We start from the raw sequence: 13,358 nt of genomic DNA on the forward strand, positions 1-13,358 counted from the left end.
TAGCCACTAAAAGTATTATTTAGGTACTTCGTATTTTTATGTATGAACATTCATCAATTATTTACGAAAAAAGATTTTTTTCTCATTTTGACTAAAAATCTCATGTTCCACGTAGTTTTACTACCCACCTTCATATTTCCTCATATGTTATGTTGTAAAAGCAACCAAAGTTGGTTGTAGGTTACGGAATGCTCACTCACGATCTGTTGAAAAAGGTGTGCTTCCCTAGATTCCAAGAGGAAGAACATTGACCTTATTTAAAAATTTGCGAATAATATCATGGCCTAGCAAGAATCACAAGATAATCTATTCTCATATTAGCAACCATCATGTATCAGTTGTCTGTATATGCAGTGTCTGTTGTCTGTATAAGTAGACATTGTTTTGTGTGGGATGCGGGATGCTCCCTAACGATCGCAACAGAAGGAGGGCTTCGCTAGAACTCAAGGGGAAGGGAAATCTTCGTGTGTGATAGCGTTTCTCAGTTGTTTCATGACGTAGTAATCGTCTGATTAATGAACTTTTGTTTTTGCCTGATTTCCACCTGTTAAAATTCTTTTTTAAGTGTTGATTTGATAATATGACTTCGGAAATTTATACGAAACTCTGAATAAAATTACCTGTCTTAGACACCAAGGACAGTACAGTTTGTCTTTCATGTTAATGCTTTTTAGCTGTCTCAAAACATATTATTTGTCTGAGTAAGGTTATTATTTTTTAAATCCACCTGATAACAATATTGTAAGTGCTGATTTATTGACAGAATTTCACTAATTAAATGTAACTCTGAATAGAAATGACACGACTCAGTAAGTAAATATCCTTCATGCAGAGATAGATCTCTCACAAATAATCAGGAGCACTCGGAGAAAACCATCAGATGTCTAGCCAGAAATAATCAGAAACACTTGGAGAAAGCCATCAATATAATAACAAGAATAATCAGAAGCACTCGGAGAAATCCATCAGATGTCCAGTTAGGTATAATCAGAAGCACCCGGAGAAAACCTTCATAATATTGTCAAGAATAAACAGGAACACACGGAGAAAACCTTCATAATATTGTCAAGAATAAACAGGAACACACGGAGAAAACCTTCATAATATTGTCAAGAATAATCAGGAGCACACGGAGAAAACCACCATAATATTGACAAGAATAATCGGAAGCACACGGAGAAAACCACCATAATATTGTCGCGTAGCTCAAAATTATCATTAATTTATTTAATTAGTTTATTTGTTGAAAATACAATTTTAAATTCTTTTCGCTAGTTCGGGACTTGGTTTCCCTCACGCTAAGATGGGGTAACACCTTTGTTGGATTTGGGTTTGCGGGGGGGCTGGAAGAGTGCGAGTCTTGCACGTCTTTGTCTGGGAACGCAGGCGTGACCGCGTTTCAGCCAGGCCAGCTGACACGTTGTTTGCTGCAGTTCCAGAGAAACGCGGCGCAGACTTGTTTGTCGTTTTTTTTTGAGGCCAGCTGAGAGCGCAGATTGTGCGCAGTCGCCGTGCGCAGGCGAGTGTCGCAATCTAGCGGCCGGTTTTCTGACTACGTGGGCAACCTGGCGCGGCCGACCGCGCGGCCGGCTTGTTGTAATAACTTTACGTGTTTGTAAAACACAGGAAAACTTCCCGTCAGGATGTTTTCCCCGTAGGGGTTTTGCGGCCAAGAAAATAGCTTAAAAGAGATGTAAAATGTTTTCGCGGGGGGTAATCCTGTGGAAGGCTGTCATGCTGCCCGGCCGCGCGGCGACTTGGTAATGGTTAGGTGAGTGCTATCGGAAATGGCGCCTGAGTGATGCCGGACTCTTAGCCTTCAGTGTTTCTTCGTAGTTAACTTTAAAAATTCTCGTTTGGTGTATTATTTGCTCTTATAAATAATTTGTTCTTAGAAACTTAGTGGTTTTAACGTGTAATACGTTGAGCACTACCGTTCCCTTTTTATTTTCAAGTATAACTCGGTAATTTGTTTGCATCACGATCCTTGTCTTTTCATGTAAATGATGACGTTATAAACTTAAACTAAATAATTTCTAAAATCCGTTTCAAGGTAGTGGATGTTCTTAATAAATTTTAAAAATGAAGTTGTGGAAGAGCTAATGAAGCTTGGTATCACTGGGTGGCCTGGAGGAAATTATTACGATTATGTTAATGTGTTAGTACTACTAAGAAAATCTTATATATGGTTTATTGTTTTTCTGTCGGAATATCTATAAGGCTGGTAGCGGACATGGAAGGTGCCTCATTATTTGTCAGCTTTATTTAATTGTTATAAATAAATGTGATTGTTCTATTGTTTTTAGGTTACTCTTATTTTTTTCTCAGTATCCTGATTTTCTATTCTTGTATAAGAATACACCTACTAAGATTCAATCCTCAGTGAGATGCTCTATGGCTAGTTAATGTTTTGAGTTTCTTATGTTCAGAGCTACATTTTTGAAGAATTGAACCCCCCCCCCCTCTGAAAGTGAGACGTGACAAATGGTGGAGATCGCCGGTTAGTAGGTATAAAGAATGTTGGGATACTGAAAAATAAATTAAGATAAGAGTGTTAGGTGTGGTCTAACATTTTGATTTATTTTAGTGAAGAAGAAGAGCATGCAGTGCAGCTGGTGTATTAAGATTGATGTGTTTATAGGATTAATTGTGTAATGATAATAAAATTTATTTTAGGTTATTTCAGGAAACCAGTGGGAGACCAGGGATGGCTGTATTTGTCTAACAATAATTAATTTAAGGTGAAATGTGAAATGTATGCTTAAGTTAAGGACTAATGAAAATAATTTAAGGTGGAGTCTATTAGGGATGGCTAGTAAATACACAATTGAAATATTGGATGACAAAGTAAAAAACCCTGAGAACAGTGATAGTAGTTCTTCGTCAGATGATGAATCATTGAAAGTGTTAAAAGATAAATTAAGCGACATAAAACCAGAATTGAAAGATCAGAATTTAAACATGGAGACAGGCAGGTGTTTTGTGGACCCGGGATATTTTTTTGGAAAGAGATGTGAGGAGGTTGAGGAATTTTTAAAACAGTTTCGCAGAGCAGCCAAGGTAAATGGGTGGAATGAGCAAAAATGTTTGTCATACTTGCCTACATTTTTGAGAGGGCCTGCTTTAAAATGGTATGACAGCTGTGAGAGCACATTGGAGAATTTAACTACATTTGAGGAATTAGCAAATAAATTAAGGGATGCGTTTGTGAGAGTGGGTCACATAGAGGACTTAGAGTTAAGATTGCAGGCGCGAGTACAAGCAGTAGATGAACCTTTCGAGTCATTTGTGTACGACATATTGAATCTTTGTAACCGACTTGATGCTAAGATGAATGAAGCTAGTAAGGTTAGATATGTATTGCGTGGGTTAAGGCCAGACATTGTAGAGAAAGTTATGCTTTTCCCAAACAATACTGTGGAACAGTTACTAGGTAATTTGAGGAATATTGAGGCAGGTCTGTATTACGCTAAAAATCATGAGAGGACACAGTGGGTAAATTCGAAACAGGAACAAGTACCTATCAGAAATCTTAAAGAAATTCAAACACCAGAAAGAGAATTGTCATCTATCAACACGAGAATTGAGGACAGTTTGATAGAGTTTAATAAACAATTAAAACAATTACGCGGGGAACTGGATACCATGAGATTACAGGCACAACCAAAGTCACAGTTTAGAACTCAGGGAGGAAATTACAAAAATAACAGTACACTAACACAATACCATCGAAATCAGAACAACAATTTTTTCAGGCAGACCCCAAGTAATTCATTTCCAAAAATAACTGACAGACCACAGTGGACCTCAGATGGTAGGCCGATTTGTTTAAAATGCAAACGACCAGGTCACTTGATACGAGATTGCAAAACGTCACAACAGGGAAACTAAATAGGGCGAGAGTCGGTCGGGGTGACAACTCGTCCCTTGTTAACCAAATGTCTCTTTTACAAAATGACGGTATTTTAAGTCAGAAGACAAAAATGTTCGGAAAAGAAATCCCCGTTTTTATCGATACAGGAGCTGCGGTATCACTAATTGAGGATAGATTAGTACCGAAAAGTTGTTGGAAATCCGCAGAACCAAGAGGTTTTACAGGAGTCTCAGGAAGAGTTCAGAAACTTAATAAGATGGCCAAATTAAGATTTAAATTAGGACAGTATGTTTATTCACATGCGGTAGGTCTGGTGGAAGCCCCAATAAAAGGGATCATTTTAGGATGTGATTTTTTAACCAAATATGGAGCAGAAATTTCTTGTAAGGGAGGCCAGAAAATGTCCTTGACCATAACACGTCCTGATTGCTTCGTAAATACCACAAATACCGAAATAAGGGAGGTTAAAAGCCAAACCAAAGTAAAAAGAGACAAAATTCAAGTAGATCAAAACCAAAATCGGGTTAATCATAATGTAGGTCAGGATGGAACACAGGAGTTAAGCCAAATCGAGCCAGAAAATATTTTCAGGTTAGGTTGTGTGACAGTTCACAATCATGTTAGAGTAGAGCCAAGGATGCATCATCTTATCGAAATTAATTTTGAAGGAAATAATTTACCTGATGAGGTGCTGATAGAGCCTAAGGAGGATATTTACAACAGATATTCTGTACTTGTACCTAGGAGTATTGTAAACAGAAAACAGCATACTCACATTTGGGTTACTAATACTACTAACCAGTCAGTTACTCTTCATAAGGGAATGAAATTAGGATATTTAAATGAGTTTGAGGAAACACCTAGTATCGAGAACAAAGAAGTAACTAAGGTATTACAAGCTAGAGATAAAAATAATGTCGATTTTGATGTGTCTAAATTAAACATTAATCCAGAGTTACCAGAGGAACAAAAAAACAGACTGGTAGAGTTGTTGTATAAATATCAAAATGTTTTCAGTTGGGACCCCAGCCAGATAGGGAGAACAAAAGAGGAAGTAGTTTTTCTGGATACAGGGGACAGCACACCCATATCATCTGTACCTTATCGAGTTTCTCCTGGGGAACGGGAAATTATTCATAACATAGTACAAGAACACATTAAAAATGGGATTGTGAGACCCTGTGACACGAGTTGGTGTTCACCAGTTGTTCTTGTTAGAAAAAAAGACAACGATTATAGGATGTGTGTGGACTACCGTCGTTTTAACACTATTCTTAAGGATAATAAATACCCCCTTCCTCGAATAGATGATTTCTTAAGTCACTTGACTGGTGCTAAGTATTTTACTCACTTGGATATGAATTCAGGATACCACCAATTGAGAGTAGCTGAACAGGATCAGGAAAAAACTGCATTTGTTACCACCGATGGTACTTTTTGTTTTGAAACCCTTCCTTTTGGTTTGAAAACCGCTCCGTCAATTTTTCAGAGATACATGGATAAGACTTTGGCAGGGTTAAAGTGGGGTTCATGCTTAGTCTATTTGGATGACATTCTAGTAGTGGGCAGTACGTTTAATCAACATCTTGACCGATTAGAACAAGTTTTTAAAAGGATGCAAAATGCTAATTTAACCTTGAAACCGTCAAAATGTACCTTCGGTTATTTTGAAACCGATGTGTTGGGACATTTGGTTAACCATGAAGGGATTAGACCCCACCCCGATAAAGTAGTAGCAGTGAAACAATTTCCTACACCTAAGGACCAACGAGGGGTGAGAAGCTTTTTAGGCCTAGCTTCTTTCTATCGTAAGTTTATAGCAAATTTCTCTCAGATTGCGAAACCCTTGTCGACATTGCTAAAGAAAAATGAAAAGTTTATCTGGACCGACAAGCAAGAACAAGCATTCCAAATTTTGAAAGAAAAGCTGATTTCTTCCCCCGTGTTAGCTCACTTCCAGGAAAACCAGCCCATTGAAATACATACAGATGCTAGTACCTTAGGGATAGGAGCCACATTGTTACAAAGAATTGATGGAAAATTACAACCTATTGCCTATGCCAGTCGAACTCTCACGTCAGCTGAGACTAGATATCCTATAACTCACCTTGAATGTTTAGCCTTGATTTATGCTTTAGACCAGTTTCGGCCTTACATTTACCTGAAGCCATTCAAAATTGTAACCGATCATCATAGCCTATGTTATTTGAATCGTTTGAAATTTAATGCTCATAGCGCAGGAAGGTTAACCAGGTGGGCATTGAAATTGATGGAGTATGAGTACACTGTATGTTATAGTAGTGGAAAAACTCATGTACATGTAGACAGTTTGAGTAGAAATGCTGTCAACACAGGGACAGCCCTTGACGAAGAAAAATCCCTTGAGTTACCTGTTTTTGTGATGCATGATGTGGATTTAGCTAAGCTGCAATATTCTGATGTGAGTCTAAGACCTTTAATTTCTGAGTTGACTCAACCGTCAGGAATCGATAATAAGTTAAGCCGACAAGCGAAAAATTTTTCTTTGCTGAATGGTGTTTTGTACAAAAATAACTCTAACCCAAGTGGTAGAGACAAGCTATTAGTAGTCCCAGAAAGCTTAAAGGCTGAAATTCTGAGGGAAAGTCACGACAATCCCACTTTTGGCGGTCACTTAGGAGTAGTTCGCACCGCCGACAAAATTATACGTCGTTATTATTGGACCAATATGCTAAAAGAGATTCAGGCCTATGTAAGGAGTTGTAGGGGATGTCAGGGGAAAAAGGGAGTTCCTCAAAAGAAAGCAGGGTTATTAGAACCATTACCTATCTGTGAACCTTTCGAACGTATTGGTGTCGATATTTTAGGCCCTTTTCCAAAAACCGTGTCAGGAAACAAATACATTCTTGTTGCTATTGATTACGGTACTCGATGGGCGGAGACTAAAGCCACCCCCACTAGTAACGCCAATGACGTAGCTAAGTTTTTACTAGAAAACATAATTTGTCGCCATTCTGTACCATGTTCCATATTGACAGATAGAGGAAAAGTTTTTACTTCCAAAGTCGTTAATGAATTACTTAGGTTAATGGATGTACAAAGTTTGAAAACCTCAGGATACAGGCCAAACACAAATGGATTATGTGAAAGATTAAATGGAACAATAGCAATGATGCTATCTCAGTATGTGGCATCCTCACAACGTAATTGGGATGAATATGTACCCTTGGTCACTTTGGCATACAACACGGCGAGGCAGGAAACATTAAAATTTAGCCCATTTGTGCTCATGTATGGTAGAGAACCTGTATTACCCTCAGATGTTCAATTAAGTCAGCCTGTAGAAGATGAGGACAGCCTTCGACTGCGTACTCGTTGGAAGGAGATCCTGCGACAGTCCAGAGAGAATTTAAAGAGACAACAGGGTATCGATAAAAAAAGGTATGACCGCAGACGACGAGCGGTGACCTATAAGATAGGACAGGAGGTTATGGTGTACACACCTGTTCGAAAAAAGGGTTTGTCAGAGAAACTATTGCATAAATGGTTCGGTCCTTATGTTGTGGTGGACAAATTGTCTAATAACCTGTACAGGTTAAAGAAGACGAGTCGAGGCAGAGATGTTTACGAAGTTACAAACGTAGAGAGAATGAAAAATTTTTACAGTGTATAAGTTATGATAAGTTATGTAATAGAGATTTTTTTATTGTGGTTGTGGATAACTAAATAAAACAAAGAGAGAGAGAAAAAAAAAATAATTCGAAAGTTTTGTAACACTTGTAAACAAAAATCGAGCCTGTCTAATATTTAGTTTTGTATAGAATTTTTACAGAGTCTTAAGGCGTGATCATCTTCCGTACTGACGATGAGGATGCTACACATCGTCCTGGTGCTCCTGCAGCTGGGAAGCAGCAGACAACATCGACCGCTACCTGAAGGAGCAGTGGGGGTGGTTGCGGGAGCGCATTTCGAGCCGATACCTCAGGTAACATTGTACACTTCATCGGTACCAGTAAATTTTAAGGTTGCTTGGCCAATGCAATTAGATGACATTCAGGATAGTATCAAAGAAATCACTTCTTGTCCCTCCAATAGTTCAAGTGAATGGTGTGTTATTTTCAAAGAATTAAAACATAGCTTAATTTATACTGACATGCTAATTAATAAGGTAAACGAAGCAGCAGGGGATGACGTATTGGATTTTCAGTCTCAAGTTCGGGAAAGACGAGGGTTAAATTTCATTGGAGAGTTTTTTCATTGGTGTTGTGACATTGCCGTCAATAGTCAATTGAATAATCTTTTCCTAAATGAACAACAAATGTCAGAACACATAAACAAGATGGAATCACAAATTTTAAACACTCATGAGGCACTGGCAAATATGAGCAACACTATTTTTGTTATAAACGAGGGAATGACCGGAATTCTAAAAAGAGTACAATCAAAATTCACAAATTTGTCTGATTACTTAAAAGACCTCCGAGAGACTATGGTGACTAAGTTTTCAGGTATGGTTCAAGACATAGGACATTCATTCCAGTTTCAGGTACTGTTGGCCTCTCAATTAGCCAAACAAGCGCATACATTTACAAGACTAGAGATTCTGGACCAGTGCCGGTCAAATAAAATACCTGCCATTGTAGTTACACCAGCTCAATTGAAAGAGAAATTAAATATGCTAAATGAAATTCTTAATAGGGATGGTTATGCGTTGTCCATAAGTGTATCAGAAGTTCAGAAATATTTTAATTTACCCATTTGTAAATGTCAAGTCCACAAGGAAAATTTATACCTTCAAATTAAAGTACCAATTGTTAAACTAAATTCCAATTGGAGATTGTTTCAGTTCGTCGCAGTCCCATTTCAGTGGAAGAACTCAACTTGTCATTTGGATCATGCTCCGAATTTTCTGGCAGTGGATGGAGACCATCTAATCACTATTCAGGGTAGAAATTTATTAGATTGTAGACCATTTGAAGATAAATTGTGTTTTGTTCCCAGGTTCTCCGGAGATACCCTAGGTAGTGCTTTGTGTCCAAAGGCTCTTTTTCAGGGGATTACCGTTGAAAATCTTAGTACCACATGTGCGTTTCGATGCCATTCCGGAAACCAACTGATGATCACCCAGGCTGGACCAGAGCGGTACTTCCTAACAAACCCGTCAGGAAAATTAGACTTGCAATGCATGAAACATAACAATGAATCTTTATTTTTAGGAAGTGGAGACATCCTCGGAGCTGTAGATATAGAAGTACCGTGTGATTGTCGTTTGTATTTAAACCAAGAACTTAAAATTAACGAGTTGTATCCATGTGATGCGTTAACAAAATCTAAATTTCAATTGGTACATGTAATACCAGCTGCTTGGACGAAGTTACGTAAATTGAAAATTTTCCCTCATCCTACGTCAACACATACAGTTTTTCCATCCTTAATGGATTGTTTAGATGAAAATTGGCCAACTCTAATACCACATTTAAATTTTTCTTTGACAAAGTTTGAAACCCCTTTAGACCCGATTCATTTAAGAGAACCAGAAAACGTACCAAGATTTGTAATGAAAAACTTACAGAGTATTGCGCTTTCCATTGTAAGTAGTGTATTATTATTTATTATTATTAAAAATCCATATCTAGTAGGTATTGGAACGCTACCAAGAGTATCCGCCTTGGACAATGTTACTACCCTTGGCATAGAAATAAGTGTAACTGTAATTACTATATTGGTAATAGTTGGAATGTTTTTAGTTCTGTTATTAAAATATCTGAGAAATCGGAAACCCCTCAGTATGTCTGTAGAAATCTCGACTACAGTAGAAAATGCTGTTCCTTCTACCAGTGGAAAGGTAGAATTAAAAGACATACTAGCCAGAGATAATGGTTGTGTAGCTAAGTTATCCAGTGAAACTGGGGAGGAATTGAAAGTAACCATTTCCATTTGTGATGATCAGTAGTGAATGAATTTTGTTCAATGTAAAGCTTTACCTACGATTAGAAAAATTAGAATTTGATTAATGTTTATGTGAAGGGGCATGCGCCCATAAATAATTTTTATAGAACCAAATAACGATGGAGGGAGAATACCAGGTTCAATAAGGGGAATTATGACGTCAGGACTAATCATTGAGAAAGTGGGTGGGATCCTTTCCGTATTCCCATTTTCCACCATAACCCCCCCCCCCCCCCCCTTGTGTTTTTATTATTCAAGAAGTGACATTGATAGTTTTCGTCAATCGAAGAGAATGACTTTTGAGGCGGACTTGTTAAGGGCAATTTCGAAAGGAGTGCTGTGGTGCAGCTCCATCCAGAACTCTTGTCCCTTCTCGAGTTGGGAGAAGGCGCGTCGTTAAGGGTCAGCCAGATACCACGTGGGCCAGTTGGGAGAAGAGGACCTGCTTCTACCCATTGCTGCGGGCTGGTGCCCGTATCGTCGAATCGTGTGGTGATGCACGATTACCAGGAGTATCAGCGGTTTGGGAGTGGCCATGTCCAAGGACAGTGATTACGCATCGCGATAGGGTGTGGCCCCCCAAACAACAAATTTATCGAGAAGACTAGAATTATCCATCGTTTGAAACTACTGACCTGACGTTCAAAACAAAGTGTATAGCAAGACAAGGCCAGTGTAGTTATAAACTTTCAACCTACACGTGGACACAGTCAAGTTTTTGTTGTAAATTTTCCTATTAGGTACCTTACCTTATCCTTCCTCTACGAAATGTGGGGGGTAGGCTTTTCTTCAAGATGTTGAATATTGCAGATAAGTTACGAGTTTAGTTTTTGAATAGTTACTTGTTTTAAGAATCTTTAAAAGTTATTTTTGTGTTGATACCTGGTATGACCCTCCTTGGTTAGTTGTGTTGATCTATGTTGATCTCATGAATACTTCTTGATAAACACATGAAAATACGTCATTAACTTAAGTAAGATAATTTAATTGTTTGATTTGTTCACTATTATTTTGATGTTTGAGAGTTTTTTTTTAGTTGTTTGTAATTGTATGACTCCTGATGCTGCTCATGTATTTTGTGTAGGAATGGTGTCGTGTACCGTGGATGACGAGCAGTTGGGATGAACGACGTCGGGATGAACCGGCTGGGAGAGGCAGAAGTTGGAGTGGGGTGTGATTCTGCAGCTCACAGTTCCGCTGGCTGTTCCTGTCTCTGCCCTGAGTTGGTGCATCTCTTCGCCGTATCCCTCCTGGCTGCTTGCTGTCCCAAGCAGTGCTAACATGTGAAATTTTGTAAAACACATTTGTCCTCCGAGAGGAAATTGTCAATAAGTGCTAGTAGAACTTAGAGTTGGTATTTATACCTAAACAACAACCACTGTAATCACTAATTTAAATTTGTAACTGGATCACATAGAAATGATAGGGACAATTGGTTTTTTTTTTGAAGCAAACTTAAATATTCCCCAAGCATTGTTGTAAGCTTGTGGGGCACAAGCTCCTGCCGCCCGGGGTGATGTCGCGTAGCTCAAAATTATCATTAATTTATTTAATTAGTTTATTTGTTGAAAATACAATTTTAAATTCTTTTCGCTAGTTCGGGACTTGGTTTCCCTCACGCTAAGATGGGGTAACACCTTTGTTGGATTTGGGTTTGCGGGGGGGCTGGAAGAGTGCGAGTCTTGCACGTCTTTGTCTGGGAACGCAGGCGTGACCGCGTTTCAGCCAGGCCAGCTGACACGTTGTTTGCTGCAGTTCCAGAGAAACGCGGCGCAGACTTGTTTGTCGTTTTTTTTTGAGGCCAGCTGAGAGCGCAGATTGTGCGCAGTCGCCGTGCGCAGGCGAGTGTCGCAATCTAGCGGCCGGTTTTCTGACTACGTGGGCAACCTGGCGCGGCCGACCGCGCGGCCGGCTTGTTGTAATAACTTTACGTGTTTGTAAAACACAGGAAAACTTCCCGTCAGGATGTTTTCCCCGTAGGGGTTTTGCGGCCAAGAAAATAGCTTAAAAGAGATGTAAAATGTTTTCGCGGGGGGTAATCCTGTGGAAGGCTGTCATGCTGCCCGGCCGCGCGGCGACTTGGTAATGGTTAGGTGAGTGCTATCGGAAATGGCGCCTGAGTGATGCCGGACTCTTAGCCTTCAGTGTTTCTTCGTAGTTAACTTTAAAAATTCTCGTTTGGTGTATTATTTGCTCTTATAAATAATTTGTTCTTAGAAACTTAGTGGTTTTAACGTGTAATACGTTGAGCACTACCGTTCCCTTTTTATTTTCAAGTATAACTCGGTAATTTGTTTGCATCACGATCCTTGTCTTTTCATGTAAATGATGACGTTATAAACTTAAACTAAATAATTTCTAAAATCCGTTTCAAGGTAGTGGATGTTCTTAATAAATTTTAAAAATGAAGTTGTGGAAGAGCTAATGAAGCTTGGTATCACTGGGTGGCCTGGAGGAAATTATTACGATTATGTTAATGTGTTAGTACTACTAAGAAAATCTTATATATGGTTTATTGTTTTTCTGTCGGAATATCTATAAGGCTGGTAGCGGACATGGAAGGTGCCTCATTATTTGTCAGCTTTATTTAATTGTTATAAATAAATGTGATTGTTCTATTGTTTTTAGGTTACTCTTATTTTTTTCTCAGTATCCTGATTTTCTATTCTTGTATAAGAATACACCTACTAAGATTCAATCCTCAGTGAGATGCTCTATGGCTAGTTAATGTTTTGAGTTTCTTATGTTCAGAGCTACATTTTTGAAGAATTGAACCCCCCCCCTCTGAAAGTGAGACGTGACAATATTAACAATAATAATCGGAAGCACACGGAGAAAACCACCATAATATTGACAAGAATAATCGGAAGCACACAGAGAAAACCACCACAAGTTTTCTTTGATATCATAAAAATACAGAAAAAAAATATTTAAAAATAAAAAAAATTAATAAAAATTAAAAAAATACAAAAAATACATAAACAGATTCTGCTAGCTTGTGAACTTCTCATTGTTGAGCAAAGATATAGTTCTAGTACAAGCCAGAATTTTATGTATTTTTTGTATTTTTTTAATTTTTATTATTTTTTTTTTATTTTTAAATATTTTTTTTCTGTATTTTTATGATATCAAAGAAAACTTGTGGTGGTTTTCTCTGTGTGCTTCCGATTATTCTTGTCAATATTATGGTGGTTTTCTCCGTGTGCTTCCGATTATTATTGTTAATATTATGGTGGTTTTCTCCGTGTGCTTCCGATTATTCTTGTCAATATTATGGTGGTTTTCTACGTGTGCTCCTGATTATTCTTGAGAATATTATGAAGGTTTTCTCCGTGTGTTCCTGTTTATTCTTGACAATATTATGAAGGTTTTCTCCGTGTGTTCCTGTTTATTCTTGACAATATTATGAAGGTTTTCTCCGGGTGCTTCTGATTATACCTAACTAGACATCTGATGGATTTCTCCGAGTGCTTCTGATTATTCTTGTTATTATATTGATGGCTTTCTCCAAGTGTTTCTGATTATTTCTGGCTAGACATCTGATGGTTTTCTCCGA

General features: G+C 38.2%; 1 protein-coding gene across 1 annotated transcript; it reads left to right on the plus strand.

Moving 5' to 3' along the window:
* Positions 1–1,571: 1,571 nt before the first annotated feature.
* LOC134537919 (uncharacterized) lies at positions 1,572–12,424 on the plus strand. Its single transcript, XM_063378879.1, has 2 exons — positions 1,572–1,771; positions 7,675–12,424. Exon 2 carries the CDS (start codon positions 7,719–7,721, stop codon positions 9,804–9,806), a length of 2,088 nt encoding a protein of 695 aa, XP_063234949.1. The 5' UTR covers positions 1,572–1,771; positions 7,675–7,718; the 3' UTR covers positions 9,807–12,424.
* Positions 12,425–13,358: the final 934 nt, after the last annotated feature.

Source organism: Bacillus rossius, chromosome 12 (genome assembly GCF_032445375.1).
Source record: "Bacillus rossius redtenbacheri isolate Brsri chromosome 12, Brsri_v3, whole genome shotgun sequence".
Taxonomy (NCBI): domain Eukaryota; kingdom Metazoa; phylum Arthropoda; class Insecta; order Phasmatodea; family Bacillidae; genus Bacillus; species Bacillus rossius.